Source organism: Passer domesticus, chromosome 1 (assembly GCF_036417665.1).
Source record: "Passer domesticus isolate bPasDom1 chromosome 1, bPasDom1.hap1, whole genome shotgun sequence".
NCBI classification, from domain to species: domain Eukaryota; kingdom Metazoa; phylum Chordata; class Aves; order Passeriformes; family Passeridae; genus Passer; species Passer domesticus.
In genome coordinates, this window is record NC_087474.1 from 142986556 (window position 1) to 143009814 (window position 23259).

Here is a 23259-nt window from a genome sequence, read left to right on the forward strand (position 1 = left end):
TCCTGCCCATGCAGGTGCCTATGCTTCTAGAATGTTTTCCTTATTTGTTACTAGCATTCTCTTTAGATATAGAATTGCTGTTATGTCATCTCCTTAGTAAAAATGGAAGAGGCTGAAAACCAAGGAATTCTAGTTAGCTTATTTCAGAATATCTGCAAAAGGGATATTTGCAAATTAATCATAAACAGTAAAAAAAAATAAAATTCTTGTAGCATAAATTTATTAACAGCCATGAGGTACTTGTGTTAAAAACTAATCCTTTAATTCCTTCACATTTCCAAATTTTGAATGCAAAATACATTGATGGATTTAATGCTTATTCTCTGAGTCTTTTGCTTTAACACATTGTCTCTCTTGCAGAGGAGAGTTTGCTCTTTGGCTTGATGGTGATCTCTACCATGGAAGAAGTCATTCATGTAAAACATTTGGGAATCACACACTTTCTAAGCGAGAAGACTTCACTATTCAAGACATAGAAATATGGGCTTTTGAATAAGTATTTCACTATTTCTACAGGTTATTGTCCCAAACCTGACATGAATCAGTGCAGCTTAAAAATCCCTAGGAGCAATATAATGTATTTTACTTATCTGTTTTGGGGGTTTTTTTAATAATTTTTCAGTGTGGCCATTAGTTATTATTTTTAAATAGCAGGTGTTTTTTCATGCTTTTGCATCTGTAATATACTATCATACTTTTTCTAAGCTATAGACTCTTTTACAAATTATTGACCTTGTGGACTAAAAAATAACATTAGTTACTTTGAGCCTTGTGGCCTGCAAAATTTTCTTATCCATGTTACAGTTGCCTCCCAGGTTTCCCACACACACCTTTCCTGCAATCCTGCTAGGGGGCTGCTTCATTGAATATAGCTTATTATTTTTGTATTCAAATTATGTCTATGAATGAAGTTGCCCTCTGTGAACCTCTAAGAAAGCTGCGTGTGGGTATTTGGCAGCAGCACTGCAGAGATTGGTCCAGACTAATGATGGGTTATTCAAGTGGTGCCACAAATGGATGAGAAGCTGAGCATTCCTTCTAAATGCATCCCAGTACACACGTGGTGAAGTTAGAAGATATCCAAAGTCAACAGTGCCACTTGTCTTGTTTCTTGTTCATGTGTAGAAAAAAGTCAGTTAATATGTGTTGTAGCTGCATGCTGATTGTATTTAAAGAGTGTTTTGCACATGCTGTTAATGATCCGCAGGTTTGGGACAACTACTGACAATATTGAGCTAAGTGGCAAAGACTTACAAAATAGCAAGAGAATGTAAGACTACGATAGTTCCAAAAAATTAAAAGGCTAAAGCAAGCAAAACTCAGTGAACAATTTGTAGCTATAGTAGGGCATTAAAAGTACAGAAACAGATGCATCTTTCTTCAACATAAAGTGTCAGATATATACTGTTATACTGTTGTAGCCGTGTAGCACATCAGCTCCAAGAATATAGCTTATTCCTGTCCAAAGAAAAAAAATACTTGTGATGTTTTTGAGTGGGTCTATGTTGTAAATTTACAATTAGCACCAGCTCTGATTAAAATGACATCATGTATCATAGGTAGACAATATTGTAATTCAGTAGACTTGTGGAATATGCAAACTTACTGTCATGTGACCTCAAAAAATAAATGACAGGCTAGAATACAGTTCCAGTAGCTCTTGTCCACTTTTGTAGAAAACTTGATAAGCCATTGTGGCAATAACAGCTCAACAAAACTGTTTGTTTCAAAGCTTTTATTATATGTTCTGCAAAAAAAAAACAAAACAAAACAAAAAAGAACAAAAAAATTGCTGTTAAGTGTGACAGTGACTGACTTTGTGCTGAAATTTCAGCTATTTCAGACAAACGTTGTATATTATCTTGTAAATTAATGTTTAAAGTAGTTTTGTTATTATAGAAAAGTGTTGATTGACGGGTTGCTTATAGCACTTTAAATTATTCTAGAAATGGAATAAAAGCCAAATGGGTTGGCTTACGTAGATGTAGTTGTATATTTCAAAATATTTACATTTCTGGAAAGTTAAAAAAATAAACTTATTTGAAGACAGCTTACTGCTATGGTAACGAGAAAGGGCAGATGTTTCATCTATAATATGCTAATGCTCAATATGAATAGAAAAACAGGGCTTTGTTTCCTGTCTCTATGTATATCTCTTTATCCTTCTTAGAACTTAGACAATGTGTAGAGTAAATGTTTACAAAATAAGGAACTGTAAATAAATTGAAATGGCTTTTCTCCCCTTTGGTCTTCCACAGCAGTATTATTGTCTTTGTGGAGTTACAACTGATTATTACAACAAAAAAAAATAAAATCCTGTAATGGATTTCAAGTACTATAAGCTCACAGTGATGTATAGCAAATAAATCTAAATATATGTAAAAATAAACTTGAGTTGGAGTTATTTAGAGGGTTGAGTTTACGTAGAAGCACAAATGCTGTTTTTTGCTGTTCATTTAACAACTGAATGTATAGGATGCATTTTCTCTCTTTTTTTTTTTTTTCATTTCTGAGCCCCATGGAAAGCAATGGGAATGAAATAGATTGTCTTCAACCATTTTGAAGAAGGAGAGGGGAAAAAGAAAAGTCTCAGATCATCCTTGCTGACAAAATGGTTAATTCAACTGCATAGTCTCTATCCTAAGCTCATATTGCAAATAAAGCATATTTTAGTTTTTTAGAGGGTGGTGTGAAGAACTTTATAAATAATTATACTTTGAATAATTAAATGAAAGCACACAAAAATCTTCAGTAGCTGAATGTTGCCAAGTATTGGACCAGTCTTGGAAGAGCAGAGAGGAAGCAAAAAAGTGGAAATCAAGGATAGTGTTTAGTTAGCAGTACGTTAGCAATCATGCTTGTAAAATACTAAATTAGTTAAGAAATAGAAGGACATTTGATTTAAAGCATAAGTGACTGTGCCAATACTTGTGAAGCAACTGACTGTGTAAAGGGTCTGTAGAAAGTAGTGCATGTCTATTTAGGCAAGATGATGAATTTTATTATCAGAGGTGCAGTTAATTTCTGTATGACACACATAAAAGCACAGTCTTGATAGTCTTGATATCCCTTCTGCCTTCAGTTCATTATCCTTTTTCTGCAGTAGAATTCCTTTCCGTCTTTTCTGGAAAGGTTTGTTTCTGTGATTGTAAAGCATTGGGGTTTGACATTCCCTGAAGGCTTATGAGACCCGTTATCTACCAGCAGAGCACGTACTCTGAATGTACTCAGCATCCAGTACTTAGATGTACTGAGTAACTTGATGTTTTATTTGGGTACCTGGGATCCAAACATGGGGTTCTTAAAGTACCATCTTTTGGCTCTAAATCCTATCTGTGTTAGTGCCTGATTTTGTGTAATCTGCAAAAAGGTCATAATTTATGGCATGGGGCTTGTGTTTGCATCTTCCTGCTCACCTGTTCACATTGCATTAGAGTGGTTTTTTTTGTATGGGAATTAGAATCCCTGCATAAAATTTGCTCTTGGAAGATGAGTAAGAACACTGACTATTTCTTCAGCTTGAAAAAATAATCTTGTGTTCTTCATTCAGTATTTGAATCTTAAACACTGATATGTTCTCCATTCTTAAAAGGGCAGATGTCATTGCAGTTTAGAGCTCAGTTAAGGGAACAAAACTTTCTCCTCTTAAAGAGTACATGCTACTGCAATGATAGAGAGCTACACTGTGCTTCTGGAGCAGAGAGGAAATTTCCCGCTGTGGGAATGGTGTACACTTGGTGTGGTATGTGCAAGCCAGTGCTGCTGGCTGTCTCACTGCAGAAATGCCAGCTCTGCTTTCTGCTGTCCTGCTTACCTTACAAACTTTGTAATCATAGTTTGTTTCCTCTTGTGATAATTCCACTGCTGATAGTACATGTGCTGTTGAATGCTAAACTGCTTTGTGCCCTGAGGTGTCAGCAGTGGCTTTATTTGAGAAGTTGGGGCAGTGCAGTGTGTACATGGCACCTGACATGGCTGTGGGAGGAGAAGGCTGCCAGTATCTGTTCTGTGAGGAGTGATGATTGAACATACCACCATGAATAAATAGTATGCTCTTCACTACAGCTCATTTTATTTTAATAGCCTTCCCCTGTTTTAAAAATTAGCCATATTACTGAACCTTGTTTTTATAGAAAGATTTGTCAAGAAGGAATTTTTGCTGTGGAGGAGGGAGCTGATTTCTGCTGGGTAGAGTACATGTCCAATGAACCTTCCACTCACTTCAAGCCACTGTGGTAAGACTTGGAAAAATCCAAAGGTGTAAAAGTCAATTTTATTTCTTCTGATACAAGTTTCATGCTGTCACTTAGTTTGTATTAGAATATGAAAAATGTATGTAAGTTGCTACAGAAGAGGATAGAATTTTTTCGCTGCCAAGGATGTGCAAAAACAGCACTAGCTTCAGATAGGAGAGAGTGAAGGATCTGTTTCAAGTAAAACATTTTGGGAGTAAATACAGTATGTAAGAAAATAATGTGCAACTATAAGCTACCATGAGAGTAACTGAAAGTTGCTCATTGTCTCAAAGGTTAAAGGTTTTATTTTCAAGGCAAGTCAGAACTAGGAAAACAGGTCTTAAATAAAAATTTACAGAGACTGCTTTAATCAAGCAGGTTTTGACTTTTATCATCTCTCTGCTTAGAATATTTAAATTTGGCAGAGGTTGTGCTAGTTTCACAGCAATGTAACAGAGTATAGTAGGCAAGTTAGGGTGGGTAATTCAGGGAGTACTTTTTTTTGTTTGCTTTTTAATGAGGTCAGATTTACTATCTCTCACACCATGGATAAATTTGTCACACAAGTTAATGTAAAAAATGCTATAAAGCATATAACCTACATGAAATGCTCCCTAACACCGTTACTTATATCAACATTTAATATTTCTTTTTGAGAAAAATGGTAAATTATTTTCAGAAATTTTGCATGATACTGCTTACTTTGCTTGGCATGATACTGCCTACTCAAGGATAAATAATGGAGAGTAGTATGAGTAAAAATACTACTTGCGTCACGTGGTTTTCTCATCTGATTGGAAATAAAGTAGTTTGAGGGGAAGAATAGGAGAAAGTTGGGGGTTTGGTTTATTTTGCATAAATTTTAACATTGGGATGACTGAATAGGAGGCTTAAGTTACCTGCAGTGAGCTACCAATCGGTGAGCTTAATTCACTTGACACTTACATGCCTTTAGTGTGTATTTTTTGTACAGGTGTTTTGTGTAAGGTCTGTTGCCATGTACCCTGAAGTCTTTTTCTGGTGCCTTGGACAGAGAAACCTTCAGAGGAAATATTTTAACAGCCTATGAAAAGGAGAATATATGTGTGCTTATATTTTGAAGCAACTTACTGACATTTTACTTCACTGAATATGAATATGTATTTCCCAGTGTGTGGGAGAATAACCCAAGAAATAATTAAGGGGTTTATTTATAGTGCATGTATTCCTTTGACAACAAAAATTTATCAAGACAATTTAGACAGCTATAAAATGTCTTTATGTAAAGATGTAAAGAATAAGGTAAGAATATGCAGGTAAAATTATTATATGTAAGTATTACACTAAGACATTAGTTTTATAGGTCAGCTTGAGTAGTCTAAGAGATCCCAAGAAAATATTAAATAAGCTCCATTGATTCTATCTTAAATTTTTTTTCTTCTGTGGAGTCACATAACTATGTGACTAAAGTATTAATGATTTCATAGATTTAGAATCAATGTAGTAGTCAGTTCTTGTATCATTAAGATACAAAATATTTGGTTTATTTATACAGTGAAGCTTCAAACTGGAGTACCTGTACTCATAATAAGACAGCAATATTTGTTTTATTAGACATAAGATGTTAATACACATCTACTTCTGTAAGATGATATTTGCTCCTTCAGTTTGAAAGAATATTAAGGGGGAAAAAGCCACTTCTTTTTCATTACTTGCCCAGGCATCTGCTCTGAAACAAATGCTTTTCCTGTGAAGCACACACATTTTACCAGGATAGCTATTTTTACAGTGGTAGAGAAACTGATCTCTCTGATCCAGTAAGTAGCAGAGACCTTACAGGGATCTCAGATTTGTGAATAATACAGTTTTAAGTCCTAAAACCACTAGTTTATTAGCACTTAGTCCTCTCCAGCATCACTTGGACTGAAATACATTATTTTAGTGACATTGGAATGGCAAATACTGTAAAATTAGGTCAGTATTTCTGTGTAATGTGGAACATTTTTCTCAAAGATATGAATGCTGTTTCTCTCTTTTTTCACAGATGTATATTTTAATAGAAGATTATTATGTTAGTCACTTTTTTGCTGTATACGAAAGTACAAGTTCGTGGCTAGTTTTTATATGTTACATATTATTTTTCTTTGTATTTATAAGAACAGTATCAGCATAGATAATCAGATAAGACATTGCACAATGTTACATAGAAGGTATTTTTTAGGTAGCTATCTAATCAAAACATTTTTATTCATTACATTTCAACCTCTATAAGTTTAAGTATGAAACAATCTAAAAAAATTAGTTATATAAATACAATAAATATATAAAACCCCATTTATAAAAAGAATTTTTAATATGATATGTAAGAGAAAGCTGCGTCAACCGTTGTATCAACTAGAGAATACTGCAGTAATAGTTACATATTGTGCTTGTAAAAAAAAAAGGTATCTTTGATTCTTTATTAAAATAAGGTAATTTTACTTGTATTTAAATCAATTAATTAGTGCATGCACAAGAGCATTTTTCAGATCAAAAACTTTGTCTGAGTTTATTTCATCATTCAGCTTCTGATCTGGCATGTTTCATATTCCTGTAGCTATTTATATTGCTATGGGCTTTTATCATCAGCTGCTTGTATTCCATATAGCTTTTTCTCCTTATTTTTTATGTAGTAATTAACTTAATTGTCCTGAAAGCACTCCTGGTACAAAATGAAGTTCATTTGAGTGTTTGGGTTTTCATGCACTAGTTATATAAAATAGATATTTTTAAAAAATACATTTTTCTATGTTGTGAACAGGGGAATCTTGTGTTCAAAATGTGCAAATGCTAATGGCAGGGGAGAAGATGAGAAAAGTTTTCCTAAAGTTGTTCTGGTTATAGCCTAACTTATTTTAATAAAGTAATTATGACATTATCATCTCTTCCTTGCCATAACATTTCTCCTTCAAAGTCCACCAGCCCATGTTTCCTGGCTCTCATCAGAATCCCAACAACCTTATCTGAAATACGAACATATCTGTCGAAGAGTTCCCCAAAAGTGACTTGGATCTTGCCGTCGGGCCGTGGCTTGGCCATGGATTCAATGATGAAGCACATGTCCCTGATCTCCCGGTGGATGTGGGCCTCAGCTCTCTTGGCTCTCTCGGCAGTTTTGGTTCCTTCCTTTGGGTGGCCGTAGCCTTCATCTCCTTTGTGCAGGCGCGTGGACATGGCCAGCTCGTGGTCAAACTCCTCGCTGAAGGGGTTCAGCTTCTGCGTTATGATGTGCTGGTCGGCCCATTCCTGCCACCTGTCCTTGAGGCTGTGCACGGCGCTGCATTTCCTGCGCGCGTTGCTGCGCGCCTCCTCGCTCAGCCGGCTGGCGCTGAAAGACACAGAAACGCACCTGAGCTTTGCATCTCCTCCTCTCCTGATACAGTTCTGTGTTTACTGGTCTCTGCTGTAACTGGGTTCTGTGCTCTAGGGGTGAGCTGGAATCCACCAGGTGGCACGAGTTCACCACTTCTAAATTAGTTCTCTAGGGGCTGTTAGTCCTCATTTAGTTTGCACAAAAGGCAAGTTTCATGACCACAGCTTTATCCTGTCTGCACTACCACCTTCCAGTCCTGATCTGAGCCTGTTTGCACAAACTTTGTCCCAGAATGACTTAATTCTGTAAGGGAACAAAACAATATCTTGCTGATCACCTGTGTTTTCTGTATCTTTGATCAGGCACACAGTTCCCCATTCCTGCCTGCTTGGCCAAGCCTGAAGTGTGCCTGCCCTGAGGTTGGAGGTGCTGATTGCTGTAGGTGTATGACCTGGCTGAAAACTAGCGGGTAGTGCCTGGAAAAATCTGTCCTCTGTAATAGATGTCAATGATTATAGCAACAACAAAAGCTAATTGAGTGTCCTAGCTCTGTCTATGCTTCTGTTTGTGGAGTATAAATCTGAACAAATATTGAAGTCCAGAATTCACATTCCTGTGGGTAGGGTAGAATCCTGAAAGTGTCAAGGACAAAGGATAAGGAAAGACCTTCAGAGATCTTTTTTTTTTTTTTTTTTTAATGTGTGTAATAGTTCTGGATGACTCCAGACAGACATTCCATCCTCTTGTGGCCAATCTCACATGTTGTGGGGGATCTATAGACAGTCGGAGCTAGTCATTGTGCTGTCCACGTCCTGTCAATGTATATGTACTGAACTCTTCTGGGACTATGCTGTTCTGTGACTGTGCCAAAGTAATTTGTTTTCTTATATTTTCACTCCCCAAAAGGCTGCTCTGCAACCTCCCCAGTAATGTCAGCTGAATATTAATACCAGAAAATCAAAATGCACTTAGCAAACAGCACACAGGGCTGCAAAGTTGCAGAAAATTCTGTTCCCCTTTTGTTTGAACATATCTTTGTTTTCTACTAAGCTGGTTGAAATAGACAATAGGAGTCATAGAGATGTCCCTAGTTCACATGGGTGCAGCAGAAAGATGCCACTATTGGGCAGGGCTGTGCTAGAGTAAGAATTGCAAACACCAAGTGCCAGGGATAGGAAAAGAACTAGGAGACCTCCACTACTTTATTAGCTGTGGAGTTGCCCTAAGATTGCTTCACTGTAGTGAGGAACTGTGTTTAAAAAGCTCCAAAATACTCTTCCCTATCAATTTGGTGAAAAACCATCAGAAGAGTTGAGCATACTGAGTTGCCAAGAAAGTGCACCTTTCTTCTGTGATGTGACTACAGAGCATCCTGAGAGTAGGCAGCGTGTCTGTACCTGTAATTTTGTGTAAATCACTAACAGGTAGGTGTTGGCAGAGAGCATTAAAATATACTAGTGGGGTAAATCTAAACAATTTGGTTTCCCAGCAATAAACCAAATGCTGCTCTATATAAGCTATTGTCATACAGAAAAAGGGAGAGCTGTGATCCTTTGTCCCTTCACTTGAATTGTGCCTTCATTGTCAGAGGAACTGTGGGCACAGGGTTTGGCTCTGCAAAGGAATTTGTATCCTGAAGCCTATGGCTATCTCAAAGGGTACAGAAACCCTGTGCCAGCACAATCTGAACTCCAGATGAAGCTCAGATTGCTTCACTAGCTCTCCATGTGGAGAGCTCCATCAGTTAAGGCAGGGAGAAAAAAAATCCTAAGTGAATCAAAATTGCCTTGAAGAACTGATGCCATCAGTCTCAGTGGAGTTTGAGTAGATATCATCATGGAAGGCTTATTCCTCAGCCACAGGAGGAACTCACAGCACAGCCTGTTTCCCCTTCTCTCCAGGGACTATGAGCACTGAGAAAGTCCTAGAGCTTTGGTTCCCCAGGCAGAGTGGAGAGAAGAGGGGGACTGAGACAGCAGGAGGCTGTGCAGTCTTTGTTACTTACTTTAATATAACCGTCTAGAATGTATTCCCTCCTTTTTCTACTGAAACTAATTTTCCTTTTTAGCAGAATATTATTATTCCCTTCCTCATCCAAATCATCTTCTCAGTGGTTGATAAGTGGACATCTTATCTGTCCTTTTGCTTTTATCGTGCCTCATGTGGGCTTGAAAAAACCTAACTTTTCTAATGCAGCTTGTAATTTAACCATTTCTAGTTGCTGAAGTACTTTTTTGCCATTGTTTAGCTTAATGACAGGTTAAAATGTGAATTGTTTACACGTAGAAGCATATTTTTCATGTTTCTACTGCACCTACACAAAGGATTGTGCACCCAAAGTCAAAGTTTTGAACTTCTACGCACTGTAGAAGTGATTTACATGCAACAATCAACTAAATTAACCTGTTAACCAGAATGACCATCCTAAATGCATTCTGACCTTCTAGGCAAATAATGTCCATGTTGCATATTTGCCCTATTTCTGTCTGTAGGGGAAAGGTATGAATCCCATTTTAATTTTTGCGTTTCATATCCCTTCTGTTGCATCCTTTTTGCTTCTAAACATGAACAGAAGAATGTCTCTTATGCCAGTAGAAGTCAACAGGCCTTCTACTAAGGAAACAACCTTATTCCAGTAAGCAGTAAAGCTGGAAATAATGAAGGTGCTGATCTGAGGAAAACAAAATACTTGCACTGATGCTTTTTTCCTGGAATGTGGAGAGAAAAATGGGAGACATGCTTTAGCAACTGTGTACTTATGGCCTTTTTGAAGAAGATTAAACCACACTGAAAAGTTCATAAAGGTAGCAGGCTAAAATATTCTGAGGCTGTAAAGTAAAATTTAAAAAGTGAATAGTTAAAAAAGTTCAGTACTGATAGCAGCACTGTAATGCAGAACATTCTGAATGTTCGATTTCAGTGGAAGAAAGAGCTATAAGTATCATAGAGGTTGTTATTTCAATAATTTGGACCACAGTAAATATGGCTAATCAATCTTTTTTCACGGTAACAGCACTAAAATTAGACATATGAGGAAAATATAAGAACAGTTTAACAGAAGCTAGATAGTTGGAGTGTTTCTGCTATAACATTTGAAACAGAAAATTTGTTTAAATTGAAGTTGTTCACAGATAAGTGCTGCAAATGTATCTTTTTTTACACTGTATATTTGGTATCTTTGGTTTGAGGTCATAACTTCTGTGAAAGGATGGTGCACACAGTCCTTGACAAAACCAAGGTACCAAAAACTTTCAAGCCCTGGGTTACTGGGGAGCTTTTTTCACTTGGGCTGTTAACCATTTCTTCTTACAGGACCTGACTGCTCAGCTGTACAGCAAAGCATCATTCTAATTCCATTTGAATAGTTAAAGTAGCTGTGGGGGTGTGTGTTCAGATAGCTGTGCTTAAAGGTACTGCATGGTTGAAATCCATAACTGTGTTAGTCACAGTCTAATGGTAACAATAATGCTCATCAGTAGTGAGGTGTAAAACCAAAATAGTGACCATGATACAGCCTGCCTGCCTGTCTGCACAGGGATCACAAAGTCTGTGTCAAAATGTTTTGGTATTTTCATCAGTTTTTCATAGTCAGTTTTTAATTTCTGAACATATGATTGGGATATGGTATGAACTTGGGGTCCAATATACTGTGGAATTTTCCTTTCTTTGAATTGATGACTTCCAAATTCATCAACTGGAAATGGAAATCAAATTGAAAGCTTCCAATAGAAGCTTTTCCATTTTCCATTTCCAAATGGAAATGGAAATCAAATGGAAAGTTTCCAAAGAAGCTTGTGAACCCAACTTTTAGTAAGAAGTATGTGGAAGTAATTCCTGCAATATTAATTTGAAACATTCTCTTCAAATTGCTCCTGAGAGTATTTACAATTTATACTAAGCAAAATAATGAATAAGTATTTGGCAATATTGCTTTTCAAATATATTGATTTAGACAACATTTGCTGAAATAAATGAGTAGCTGATGGCTCTTGATGAGGTAAAAGTTGTGATTCTGAAATATGGACTGAAGTATTAAGAAATAAGTAGTTATTTTGATGAACTGGTAAATCCATTGTGAAAATTAATTATAATTAACATCTCCCAAATATAACTTCCTAACTTTTTGTATTAGGCACATAGTCTATGTTGAGTAACCACTTAAGCATGGAGTGATAAGTGAAAGGTCTCCTGAATTTGGATTGATGTCTTCTATATCAAGAACAATAGTTTATCTTTGACCACTTCCTACTAATCCTGCCCCCCATTTTCCTCATGGAAAGCTGTGCCCCTCTGCCACTTATGTTGCTGTAATGAAGATGCTTTACTTACAGAGATGGGACAGGCCGTTTAATCCTCACAGCTGTCACCTCCCGGTCACTGTCCTCCTGCTCGAGCTTGTCCTCTGCTTCCCCGTAGCCACTGTCCTGGGCATCCAGGCTGTCATCACGACACTTCAGCAGCAGCTCTCCCTTGGCCCCATCTTTGTCCTCGTCTTCCATCTTCTCCCAGCCCTTGGTCAGCTCTGATACCACGTTTGAACACTTCCTCCTTATGGTTGAAGGTAATTTGTTGCTAAGAATTTTGTCAATAGCACTTGATTCTTCTTTGAGTTTGGTCATCTCAGAGTTGCTGTTGTTGTTCTCGTATCTTTCACTGAGGAGGCTGACATCGCCTCCTCGTTCATAGGCTTTGCTGACAACTGTTTTGGTCACCTCTTTGCTTTTAATGCTGAACATTTCAAGGTCTTCATCTGATTCACTTGATTTTTTTCCAGCATCTCTTATTGTCACCGAATCCTTTGCTAAGGATTTTTCATCATCTTTTTCTTGGTCCCTCTTGACAGATGGAATTTGCCATTTTTCAAAGGAACTTTCTTGTACAGGCTGAGCTGATGAGTTCACTGCAGTGGGGACCCATCCAGAGGGCTCTTGCTCTTGCTTTACATGGTGGTCAGATGCCCACTGCTGCCAGCCTCGTGCCAAGCTGAAGACCTGGCTGGCCATCCGGATCTTGTGGACAGCCCTTTTCACAGGAGCAGCGCTCGGCTTTTCCTCGGGAGCCATACTGCTGTCTGCTGCCATCCTGCCTTCTCCTCCTCTTCTGCTCAGCACCTTCTGAATGGGCTTCCTGAAGAGACTAATGCCCTCTGAAGAGGGCCGCACAGATTTAAATAGAAGCAGGAGCAGTTGATGCCTATGGAAAATATGTGACATGCTTCTCACAAAGATAGAGTATCCTCACTGTTGCAGAAGTCTTTTTTTTAAACGCAGGGTTACATTTCATCACAGCAGATGAATGATGCATGATGTAAACAGTGTGACACAGACCTGTTCTGGAAATAGTGGGAAAGTAACAGCTTCTTTAGTCCCCCCTCCCTGGGACTGCTGAGTTCCCAGTTTGTTGGCAAGGGTCTTGTTCTTTTGGAAATGCAGCACTTGGGTTAGAGGTCCTGATCAGAGTGACTGAAAATGCTAAATTTGAAAGGCTGTCAGTGGCTAGGATCTTTGGCCAGAGTGGACACTCCTCATCATCACAAGAAAATAGTGGCCCTTGTCATGGAGTGTGAAGCCAGAAGCAAGTTATGACTGAGAAAATTTTAGAGGTATTTCCTAAAAGGATACTGGGTGATTTTTTCTTATTGCTCATGTGTCCAAGGAAATCGAGGTTTGTTAATTTTTTAAAAGGTATTTATGTGTTCTCTTCCCAGTCATTATCTATTAATGTCTCTCTCTTTAGAACGTAACTTCAGGGGGGCCTGGGAACACTATCATGTTTGGTGTCAGCACCAGGGAAGAGGGAATCACTATGTCTGGGGATCAGTACAGTAAGTCTGACTTGATCAGATGGATGAATCATCTCCAAATTTTAGGGTTTTGAGAAAATAAAATATAACCTATTTATTTTCTCACTGCTTTTTCAAGAGAGTTATATACAGCATAATTATGTTTACTGTGTTTTTCTAGGAAATCTTATGATTTGTTCATTCCAGAGGACTTCCTAGAGTGAGTTCATATTCAAACTTGTAAAATTGTCTAATGAATTGATACATCCATTGTTGCATGGTAATAATTTTTTCTGAGATAGAGTCCTGTGATATCTTATTTCTTAGTATAATGTTTCCTAAATAGGAACGGAAAATGTCATTGCTTTTTCAATCCATCATACCTTGCAGATTACAGGATGACCTGTGGCACTTGCCATGTGGTGCTCTGAGGCACTCAGAACTTCAAGGAATCCTGTTGGCTTTGTTGGTGTTACATCAGAGATAAATATGGACTCTCATACTCTGCCTTTTTTTAATCTTCTCTCTGTTAAAGGCTGGGCTGTTTGAAGTAGGTCAGATCATATTTAGCTCTTGATTAATGCTATAAGACTACATCATACCTTTGACTTCCATGAAGAATTCCTCATTAATCTGTGGAGTAATTTCCTCTTCAAAACTGATGACATAATGTAAGTTTGTGTTGCTATTAGATATTTACTCATGCTTTTATTTTAGAAAAAAATGTGTCACCTCTGTGCGCTGTACAGTCTCAGCTATTGCCTACTGCGTCATAGCTGTGAGATGACATTGTGAGATGTACCCATACAACTTGATTAAGGAACATGTGCCACCAAACATTTATTTTGGTCATTTTAAGGCTAATCAGGAATGGGACCTGTGCTTAGAATTTACACATGTCCATGCAGGCACACAGGGGAGTGTATGCTCCCTAAAATATAAGGAAGAGGCAAGTGAAAGAAAGCAATGCACATGCAGAATAGGAGTATTACACCAGTTCATTATGTCAATCTGTGTGGTTTCTGGAGTGTGAGGGTGGCTGAAGCTTTAAGAATGAGCTGAAAGCTAAATACAAATTAGGGGTCTGGCCAAGGAAGGAGTGTAGTGAAACAATCAACTGTGGAAGGACAATCCTGGAGCGCAAGGCAATAGAGATCCCTGTTAAAGGGCAGGGTCAGCTCCACCTCCATGTGGATCAATCCTGTTTTACCTGCTCTTAAAGACTACCAGCAGTAGATACTCCCCACTGACTAGACAATCTATTCCACTGGTTAATTGGCTGTATTTTGCAATCAAAGGCCTCTTCTCAGTTTATTACTGCAAATACTCTTGAGTTTCTTGAACACTTTTGCTCTCATACAATATTTGCAAGTAGTTGTATTGAAATTCATGGCAGTGAGAAATTGCATTCCTAAGGGATGTTTAGAAATTACACACATTTAATACATTTCAAAAAAGTTGTTAATATAGAGACTTGTGGTTTTTTTCTAACAGACTTGACCTTAGTATACTGGTCATAGTCCTACAGTCTTAATGCTTACATAGTTTAGATAAATGACAATAAAAAGTTAGATGAATGAAAACCACCAAGATTACAGATCTAAACTACTATTAAATCCATATTGCACAACATATTACATATTACACAATATGTAAAATAAATGTTTAGTTTAAATTGGTCACTATATTAAGCTGAAGTGTTATCACAGACTTGTCAAAAGTGCCAGTGAAACTTTGATATAATTATTCTGAGGATAACTATCTTTATAATTCTTAATTTTAGGGTGTACAGTGATGTTGCCTTGAATGTGTTGCATGTTGTCTCATTTTATATGGTAATGCTACCAGCAAGAAGTTAATTATAAATTATGTCCAAATCATCCAGTGATATTCATACTTTGTGTGTTGTTTAATTTGCAAATGTTTTATTGCAGTAAGACTAGAATTTTTTACTTCATGATTTTAAGTTTTTATTCTTAATGAGATAATCAGCCAAGGTTACATTTCTGCATGTAATTTCCCTGCTGTGACTTTCACAAGCCAATAGCCAGCCCCAAAGGCACAGGTATCTTTTAGGCAGGCTGGACCCAAACACATTTTCTATGTGTCTTCCACACATCACAAGGTCACAAAATGCACTCTAAATGCTTAGCAAGGCTGTGTGAGAGTGACTGTCACATGCTTTCACAAATTCAGCAACTATCCTTGAGGCCAGAGTGGAGGGACATTTCTTGCAGATCTATAGGAGAAGAGGTAATTGGAGAAAGTATTAACTTTGATGAGCAAGCTTGACACATGCTGACACTGTAAACTTCTTTTTCCTTGACCCTGGCTGCCTACATTTCTGGGATTTGATCTCTTTGACACCTTTAGACAAGTCTGCACAAGTCACTAAGACCTTGTTACTGCTTGTGGATTGCTGCATTTCACATAATACCTCTGACTTCCTGAATCCAAAGTTTTAAAGGACCAGCTGGGGGATTGCCAGTGTCAGAGATAAAAGTTGGGATGTTTTTGCTGTGTGATGGTTTGGTTTTGTTTTCCCCCAGATGGATTTTTCCCTGTATGGTTCTAAACTGTTTAAAAATCTTTTAATTTTCTCTTTTCTGTAGAAGACTAACAGTGTCTGGGAGACCAGTATGCTATCAAATTATTTTTGTTTTGTTTAAGGATGATTAATTTTAAAGGTAGAACTGTATCCTTCATACCTTACCTTGTCAGACATTGACATAAGTTATTCCAAGGAATTTAATTTTGAACCGATTGTTAGTGTATGAAAGATGCTGTCTTCCTCCCCAGAGTTAGTGGTGAATAACGAAAACAAGATGTGTTTCTTTCCTAAGTACAACCAGCTGCTATTATCAGGAATCTCAGGAATTCTCACCATGACACAGTTAAAGTACATTGTGTCATAACATCAAACATTGCCAGTTATCAGAGGAAACCTGTAAAAAGAGTTAGAGTTTGGGATTTCCTTATTTTTAGAGTTCACATCAAACAAATTCCTTCTAACAACAGCAGTGAGCAACTGTGTCTCTTTCAGCATGCACCTCCATGGACAATCCAGGTGTCTGAGCTCCAAGAAATGGATGCTCCTGAGCTTTTGGACTTGGTCATGTCTAGCCATTAACTGAAAGAAGTTTATGCATTCATTGGTGCAGTTTCTTATAGTTGCATCCTATATCTGGCCACAGCCTTTTTTGCTTAACTGAAATTGTGTTGTACTGAGAAATTATCCCTGTGTAGTAATTACATGGAATTTTGAGTCTGGAATTTTATTATGTGTCATCAAGATTCAACTATATGAGAGATCAGGGCTTATCCATGACCTATCATAGCAGCACTGCTCTATGAAGAAAATAAATCCAACAAACTGCTAAGAAAAGCCTGCTCAGAATCCAGCCTGACAGACTCTCAGTTGTGGAAGGGTAATGGAGAGAGGGAGAGTGCACCATCCAGTAGCAGCAGCTGCAGCAATTTGTGGAGTGCAGCCCCAAAGCTCCTCTCCCCCCAGGTGAGACAGATTTAAATGCAAGTCACCCAAGCAATAGAGAACAGCCCTGCAGATTCCCAGCTGGCTGAGGATGAGATTTCAGCATAATTTTTTCACTGCAGTCTGGTAGAGAGACCTGGCTTTAAAGCTGAAACAAAGCCAATTCAGGATGGCTTTACATTCATCCATGGAGCTTCAAATTCCTCCCCACGCCCTGCTACTCAAGTGACAAAACTCTTTGCTGTCTTGTGAAGTTGTCTTCACATTTCAGAAGATGAAAACTAAGACTGGGATATGGAGCCTTAAAGCCCTTTGGCACACTTTTCATACTTTTACATACAGTGACCACAGCTTCTTTTTGGAGTCAGATGCCTGTGAGAAATCCCTACAAGTTTAATCAAATTTATACAGGAAAGGGAAGAAGAGGTAAGATCACATGCTTTTAGTCCCGCTTTACCTTTAAGCATAAATACAACTCCTCTTTGAATATCTATAGTAAATGAACAGAAACAAGTAAGAAGCAGTAATGAAGCAATTTTGTTTAAAAATCGAAGCAAACACTTGCAAGAAATAATTTGTATCAGGCATTTAGTTCTACTTGCATTATGAAGAAATTTCTGAAGATCATTTAAACAAGATAGCCTTTGAGATAAATCCAGAAATCTGTTGCTATTCAAGTTTATGTTGATCATATCTATTTGTCAATGAATGGTTATCCTTTTCAGATAAGAAAATTATGTAATCATAAGTAATTTAATTTTATGGTTCCAACTTGCTGACGTATCTTAGTTTAAAGTTTACCTAGAAATAGTCTTATGGCTTTGAGAATATGGCCTTTTTGCTGCCATTGAAATCTGAGAAGAGCACTGGATACGAGGAATTGAAAGTCTTCACATAACTTCGCAATACAAGAAGGATGGGAGGAATACCAGAATAGGAGAACTTGAAATCAGACACCTGGATGTAATGTGAGAGATGATAAATGTATTTTACACATCTACAAGAAAGAAATCACAGGTTAAAAAAAAAATAAAAGTACAGTTCTATATAGTCAAAATATGTTACAAACAAGAGATAAGAGGCATAATCAAATCAGGGTCCTCCAGGTATTAACAAGTCAGTGCTTCCGTGCATTGTGGCTTTTAATTTTCAGGGTAATATTAACTGCATGTTTCTGCTAATGGCTCTTTCTCAGATTTCAAAGTGGCAAATGTGAGAAGAAAATAGTATTTTCACAATTTAAAAAAAAAAAATCCTGTAAGGGACAGTGTCCAGTTAATTGCAGCAGTACAAATCAGACCTGAATGAACCACTTTATAAGCTGTTTTGTCCCTAGTCTGTTTAAAGTGCATTTACTTACAGCTATCACTGCATGTGCAGTTCTGTATTGGTCCTTCTTATTGTCTTTACAGTCTATTATATTTATTAGCTTATTAAAATCTGCCAATAAAAAGTATAAACATAAACAGTTGTGCCTTTGATGTGTATAGGGAACCTACCATGGGTTTTTGGAAGGATCACTGAAAATTTACATTTGTACTTCTAATGCAGTTGCTAGTTATTGTCTTTACATTACAAGTATTGCAACTTAAAAAAAAAATTCAAATCTTCATTTCTAAAATTATCTTTTGAGAATGGAGTGGTAAACGGACTGCAAATTTTAGGAAATATGTTTGAATTCAGAAAACTATACAAAAAAAGAGAAAAGAACCCAGAAAAAATTGAGTCTGAATATAATATAAATGCAATATTTCATTATTTGTTTTAAAGTGTAATTTAGAACCAGTCTCAAAACTCAGGAAACAAGCCTCAGTATAATTTTGATATTTTTTGTGAAGATTTTTTAATATTCACTGAGGGAAATACCTTGAATTAGGTAAATTCTGTGTCTGCATTTCTGTTTTAATCTATCAATTGGCTAAAGGAATTAGCATATCTTCAATGCCTCAGTCAAAATCCTGCTCAGCTCTTTTGTTATTCCATATCCTGAAAGATCCTGACTCAAAGGATTGTTTGAAATAATTGATGTTACGGCTCAGGTTTGGAGGTATCTACGGTGAAAAGCAGAAATCCTCTTGACCAATTCATTGTGTTTTTTCTTGCAGTGTGGGGGATCTCACTTTAAAGGTGACAGCAGCGTGCTGGGGCTGTAACCTGTGACTGATTCTTGACCTCTGGGTAGTGCAGACGAATCCTCGCGGGTGCCGTTGGCTCTGCCCGCTCCCGCTGTCACATTCCTCTGCCACGGGGGGACAGATCCTTATTTATTGGCTCCCACTTGGCCACCAGCTGCTCTCACAGCATGCAGCTGTGTTGTTGTTAGCACAGGCAGACCCCTGGCTTGGAGGGAAGTCCGTGCCCAGCTTGCAGAGGAGCACTGCTCTCCAGAGCTGCTGGCTGAACCCCGTTGACTTTAGGTGTCAAGAAGTGAGTGATGGGAATTGCTGGAAGATCATGCGGTATTTACAGTGCCCTGTGGATGTTTCCTTGGCCCATGACTATGCTTTAGTTGCCAAGGAAGCTGGCAATGAAGAGCTGAGAGGACCAATGATGGGTCCTAGTTTTCATCAGAAACTTCTAAACCACATTAGATTGAATTCCACACCTATCTCATTTTAAAACTATGCTTCAGACATCTGCCTTACTTCTCACATGAAGTAACTGTAATTAACAGGCCATGATTAGGAGGTAAAATTTTTTGCAAAAGAAGGTGAGAGTAGAGGACTGGGAGCTTGAGGTCATTATTTAAAACTGCTCATCATTTGATTTGCAGTATGGGAGCAAGCTATGCATTCCTCTTGGATACAAGGATATCTAATTGCTAGTAGCAGCACCCAGACTGAGCCATTCTGGGAGGCAGTGACAAGTATCTACTCATTTTTGTCATCAGCTTGATGTAGTTGTGTGGCTACCTCATGCTTCAGCACAGAGACAGCTATGCCTGTTAATGCAGTGAATGACTTAGTGACTCAAAATACAGGTCAGTGTACTAACAGTGATTTTGAGGGAAAAATCAACTTCCTTCTCCCCTTTGCTTGACTGAACCAAGATAATATCACTCACAATGGGGTCAGCCATTTCAGCACAGAAAATTTGAGAAGGCACTTCATTTTCAATTGATATTTGAAAATATGTGACTGGTCAGCTTGAAGTGTTTTGCTTCTCAGGCAGGTAAGCTGATTGTAGCTGTCACTGGACTGGAGACCGGGACCTTCCTAGCTCTTTCCCTGCATCACTAGTCACTGCTGAATTAATCCAGTCTTGTATATCCCAGGAGATTTGTAGGCTTGGAATTTCAGTGAACACTAACCAAATCAATATTATCACAGAGCACTTTCTCAGCTTTGCTACCTCTTTTCTTAAAATAAAGGAGAAACACATGTTTACATTTAAAGAGCATTATGGTACTCACAACGCTTGACTGGAAATAGTAATTTTGGGCCATTTGCATTTTTTTTTTACTCTGTGGAACCTGCTAAGGTTTGTGGCAGAGGGCAATGGATCTGTCCCTGAGGGCTTAACAGGTTTCCCAATATAATAAAAGTATCAGAATTTTAAATCAGTCAAAAGAAATATATTTTTGCTCTTTTCTTACCCATATAATTGCCAATAATTTTTTGTTGTTGTTGAAATTGCTGCAGTGGTCTTTATTAGTCCTTATTTCCCTCTTGGTATTTCTCTTCAGACAGTGATTTATAAAGTTCCAGGTTTACTCAGGAAAGAAGGAGGAAGTGATTGGGAGGTTTTGAATGGCAGGAAAGATGTAATAAAGATAAAATCTTCTCATCATACCTTTGAAACCCATGGGAATCACACAAGAAGCATTCCAGTGAGTGGAATCCACAGGCAAAGGCTGGTATGAGAAAAAGTAGTGAGCAGAGGTATGTACTTCTCTAATGCCTCTCCTGTTTTGAGAGTTGAATAATAAAAAGGATGCAGTTTATTCAAGTCCCAGGAATACAGTATTCCACACAATTTGCAGCTTAGGAAGAATCCTTCCCACGAAGTAGATCTGCTGCGTATACACCAAAACTGCAATTAAAAGGGTTGGAGGTAGGAAGAACATTTCTCATTGTCATTGTTTAGGAGGTACTTGTTAAGAAGTACTTCAAGGGTACTTTCTCCTGAGATTCCATGGGGGAGGCCTTGCTGTGATGAGCCCTTGGGGCAGCTCCTGCCCATCCACCACTCCCCTGGAGTGCACAGTGCCTCTATGGAGTACACAGTGCCCCAGTGGAGTGCACAGCACTGCCATGGAGTGTACAGTGTTCTTATGGAGTGCACAGTGCTGCCATGGAGTGTGCAATGTTCCCATGGAGTGCACAGTGCTGCCATGGAGTGTGCAATGTTCCCATGGAGCGCACAGTGCTGCCATGGAGTGTGCAATGTTCCCATGGAGTGCACAGTGCTGCCATGGAGTGTACAGTGTTCCTATGGAGTGCACAGTGCTGCCATGGAGTGTACAGTGTTCTTATGGAGTGCACAGTGCTGCCATGGAGTGTGCAATGTTCCCATGGAGTGCACAGTGCTGCCATGGAGTATGCAATGTTCCCATGGAGTGCACAGTGCTGCCATGGAGTGTGCAATGTTCCTATGGAGTGCACAGTGTTCTTATGGAGTGCACAGTGCTGCCATGGAGTGTACAGTGTTCCCATGGAGTGCACAGTGCTGCCATGGAGTGTGCAATGTTCCCATGGAGTGCCCAGTGCTTCCATGGAGTGTACAGTGTTCTTATGGAGTGCACAGTGCTGCCATGGAGTGTGCAATGTTCCCATGGAGTGCACAGTGTTCTTATGGAGTGCACAGTGCTGCCATGGAGTGTGCAATGTTCCCATGGAGTGCACAGTGCTGCCATGGAGCGTACAGTGCCCCTGTGGAGTGCACCGTGCTCTGGCTCCCTGAGCAGCTCCTCCCAGTGGTGCTGCTCACAATTCCTGTGCTGTGCCCAGATTCCATGGAGAGGCCAGGAGGCTGAGCACTGCTGCAGGAGACTGCCTGCCCCCAGCACCCAGAGCAGAGTCCAGGCTGCCAGGCAATGAAGGTCTTTAAAGAGTGTCTTTGGAATGGTCAGACACCCAGAGAAGGGCTCTGCAATGACTGGCCAGCTGAGGAGGTCAAAGGGAGGAAGACTTTATGTTGTTTATTAGAGAAAATTTGTGGTCCTGGAATGTTTATGGGAATAATCCTTGGTAGTAAATAACAATGCAGAAGAATGTCTAAGGAAAGATTTTATTTCTATGACTGAGCATAATTTTATCTAACTTTATCTAATCTTCAGTAAATCACTGTACTGAACCATTCCATCTTCCATATTTGTGCAATTGTCTCTAGATCTGGATGATTCCTTGGTATTTGTTAAACACAGACCAGAGACTATAGTCTATCTATGGAATGGTACTTTTTGGAAATTGCAGTATTAGACACAGATCAAGGTGCTGTAGTTTTCTTATTTAATTCTTTTTCCTACATGAAAACCACCCTGAATGTCTTACTTTAAGCATATTTAATGTTTTAGTAAAGAAAGAAGTTCAAATCTAGGGAAATCTGAAAGAATCAGATTCTAACATCTACTGCTGCTGATTAAGGCTTATTACACAAGGAATTGCAATGACACTAGTGAGTACACTGGCAAGATAAGTGATTTTATCTGATGCAATGAAGGGTGGTGGTCCATCAAATGAAGAAAAAAACTTCTATTTTAATTGAGCTACAGAAAAGCTCTTGTTATTGGGACTGGAAGACATGCACAAGTGTGGACAAACAAGATGATGAAGGCATGGAATGGAATTCAAGGTTCCTGGCTGCCCAGGCTAGAGGGCAGAGTTAAATGATGGCAGTGATGAATGCACATACCACATACCAACATGAAGGTAAACAGTCACTGTGTAATCACCCAAATAAATCTGAATACACAATCAGTGTTTTTGAATGTTGGATGGATTTTCCCTGTGGAACACATGAAACATCTTACTATAAAAATTTTAGGAAAGTGTTCCTGTTCTCATTTGGCAACAGCTAACTTTAATGTTTTTGAGAATAACAATGGCAGCAGTTTTAAAAGTACCTCAGTGACACTGAAAATCAGAGAAACATCAATGTATCATGGGTTAGTTTTAGAACTATCTTTGTAGGTTAATGTGAATTAACTCCTACCCACTCCATTCTAACAAAAAGTCGTCTCTTTACTGTCATGAATAATCCTGAGCGTTTGCCATAGAACATTTATATGCATGCTTAAATCTAGAAGGACTTTAATCACAGAACCAGAATCACAGAATAACAAAATGTATCAGTTTGGAAGGGACCACAGTGGGTCATCTGGTCAAACATCGCTGCTCAAGCAGGGTCATCCTGGTGCAGGATTGGCATCCAGAAGGTTCTTGAGTATTTCCAGTGAGGGAGACTCCACAACCTCTCT

The 23259-nt window shown here is 38.4% G+C and overlaps 2 protein-coding genes across 21 annotated transcripts in view; one reads left to right on the forward strand and one right to left on the reverse strand.

The window, feature by feature from the left end:
- The window catches only part of OXR1 (oxidation resistance 1), a 256987-nt gene extending 254598 nt beyond the window's left edge, over positions 1-2389 (forward strand). For all 13 annotated transcript variants that reach the window (XM_064394450.1, XM_064394432.1, XM_064394442.1 and 10 more), the window contains one exon: positions 361-2389. In XM_064394450.1, coding sequence (XP_064250520.1) covers positions 361-496 — 136 coding nt within the window. In that variant the 3' untranslated portion in view covers positions 497-2389. The remainder of the gene's footprint in view (positions 1-360) is intronic.
- On the reverse strand, positions 1181-21420 carry ABRA (actin binding Rho activating protein). Of its 8 annotated transcripts, none has more exons than XM_064394564.1 (3): positions 20634-21420; positions 11896-12712; positions 1181-7581 (listed from the first exon to the last, which is right to left on the reverse strand). In XM_064394564.1, the coding sequence occupies exons 1-3, from the start codon at positions 20644-20646 to the stop codon at positions 7104-7106; spliced, it is 1308 nt and encodes a 435-aa protein (XP_064250634.1). In that variant the 5' UTR covers positions 20647-21420; the 3' UTR covers positions 1181-7103. The 8 variants fall into 8 exon arrangements, with proteins under 8 accessions (XP_064250634.1, XP_064250628.1, XP_064250620.1 ...); XM_064394558.1 differs by having other exon boundaries at positions 11896-12898; XM_064394550.1 differs by having other exon boundaries at positions 11896-15587.
- Positions 21421-23259: the final 1839 nt, after the last annotated feature.

Coding starts and splice junctions, on each gene's coding strand:
- ABRA (XM_064394558.1), bottom strand. CDS start 12,779: ATGTCACATATTTTCCATAGGCATCAACTGCTCCTGCTTCTATTTAAA. Junction 7,582..11,895: donor AAACGGCCTGTCCCATCTCT/GTAAGTAAAGCA, acceptor TGTGTCTTTCAG/CGCCAGCCGGCTGAGCGAGG.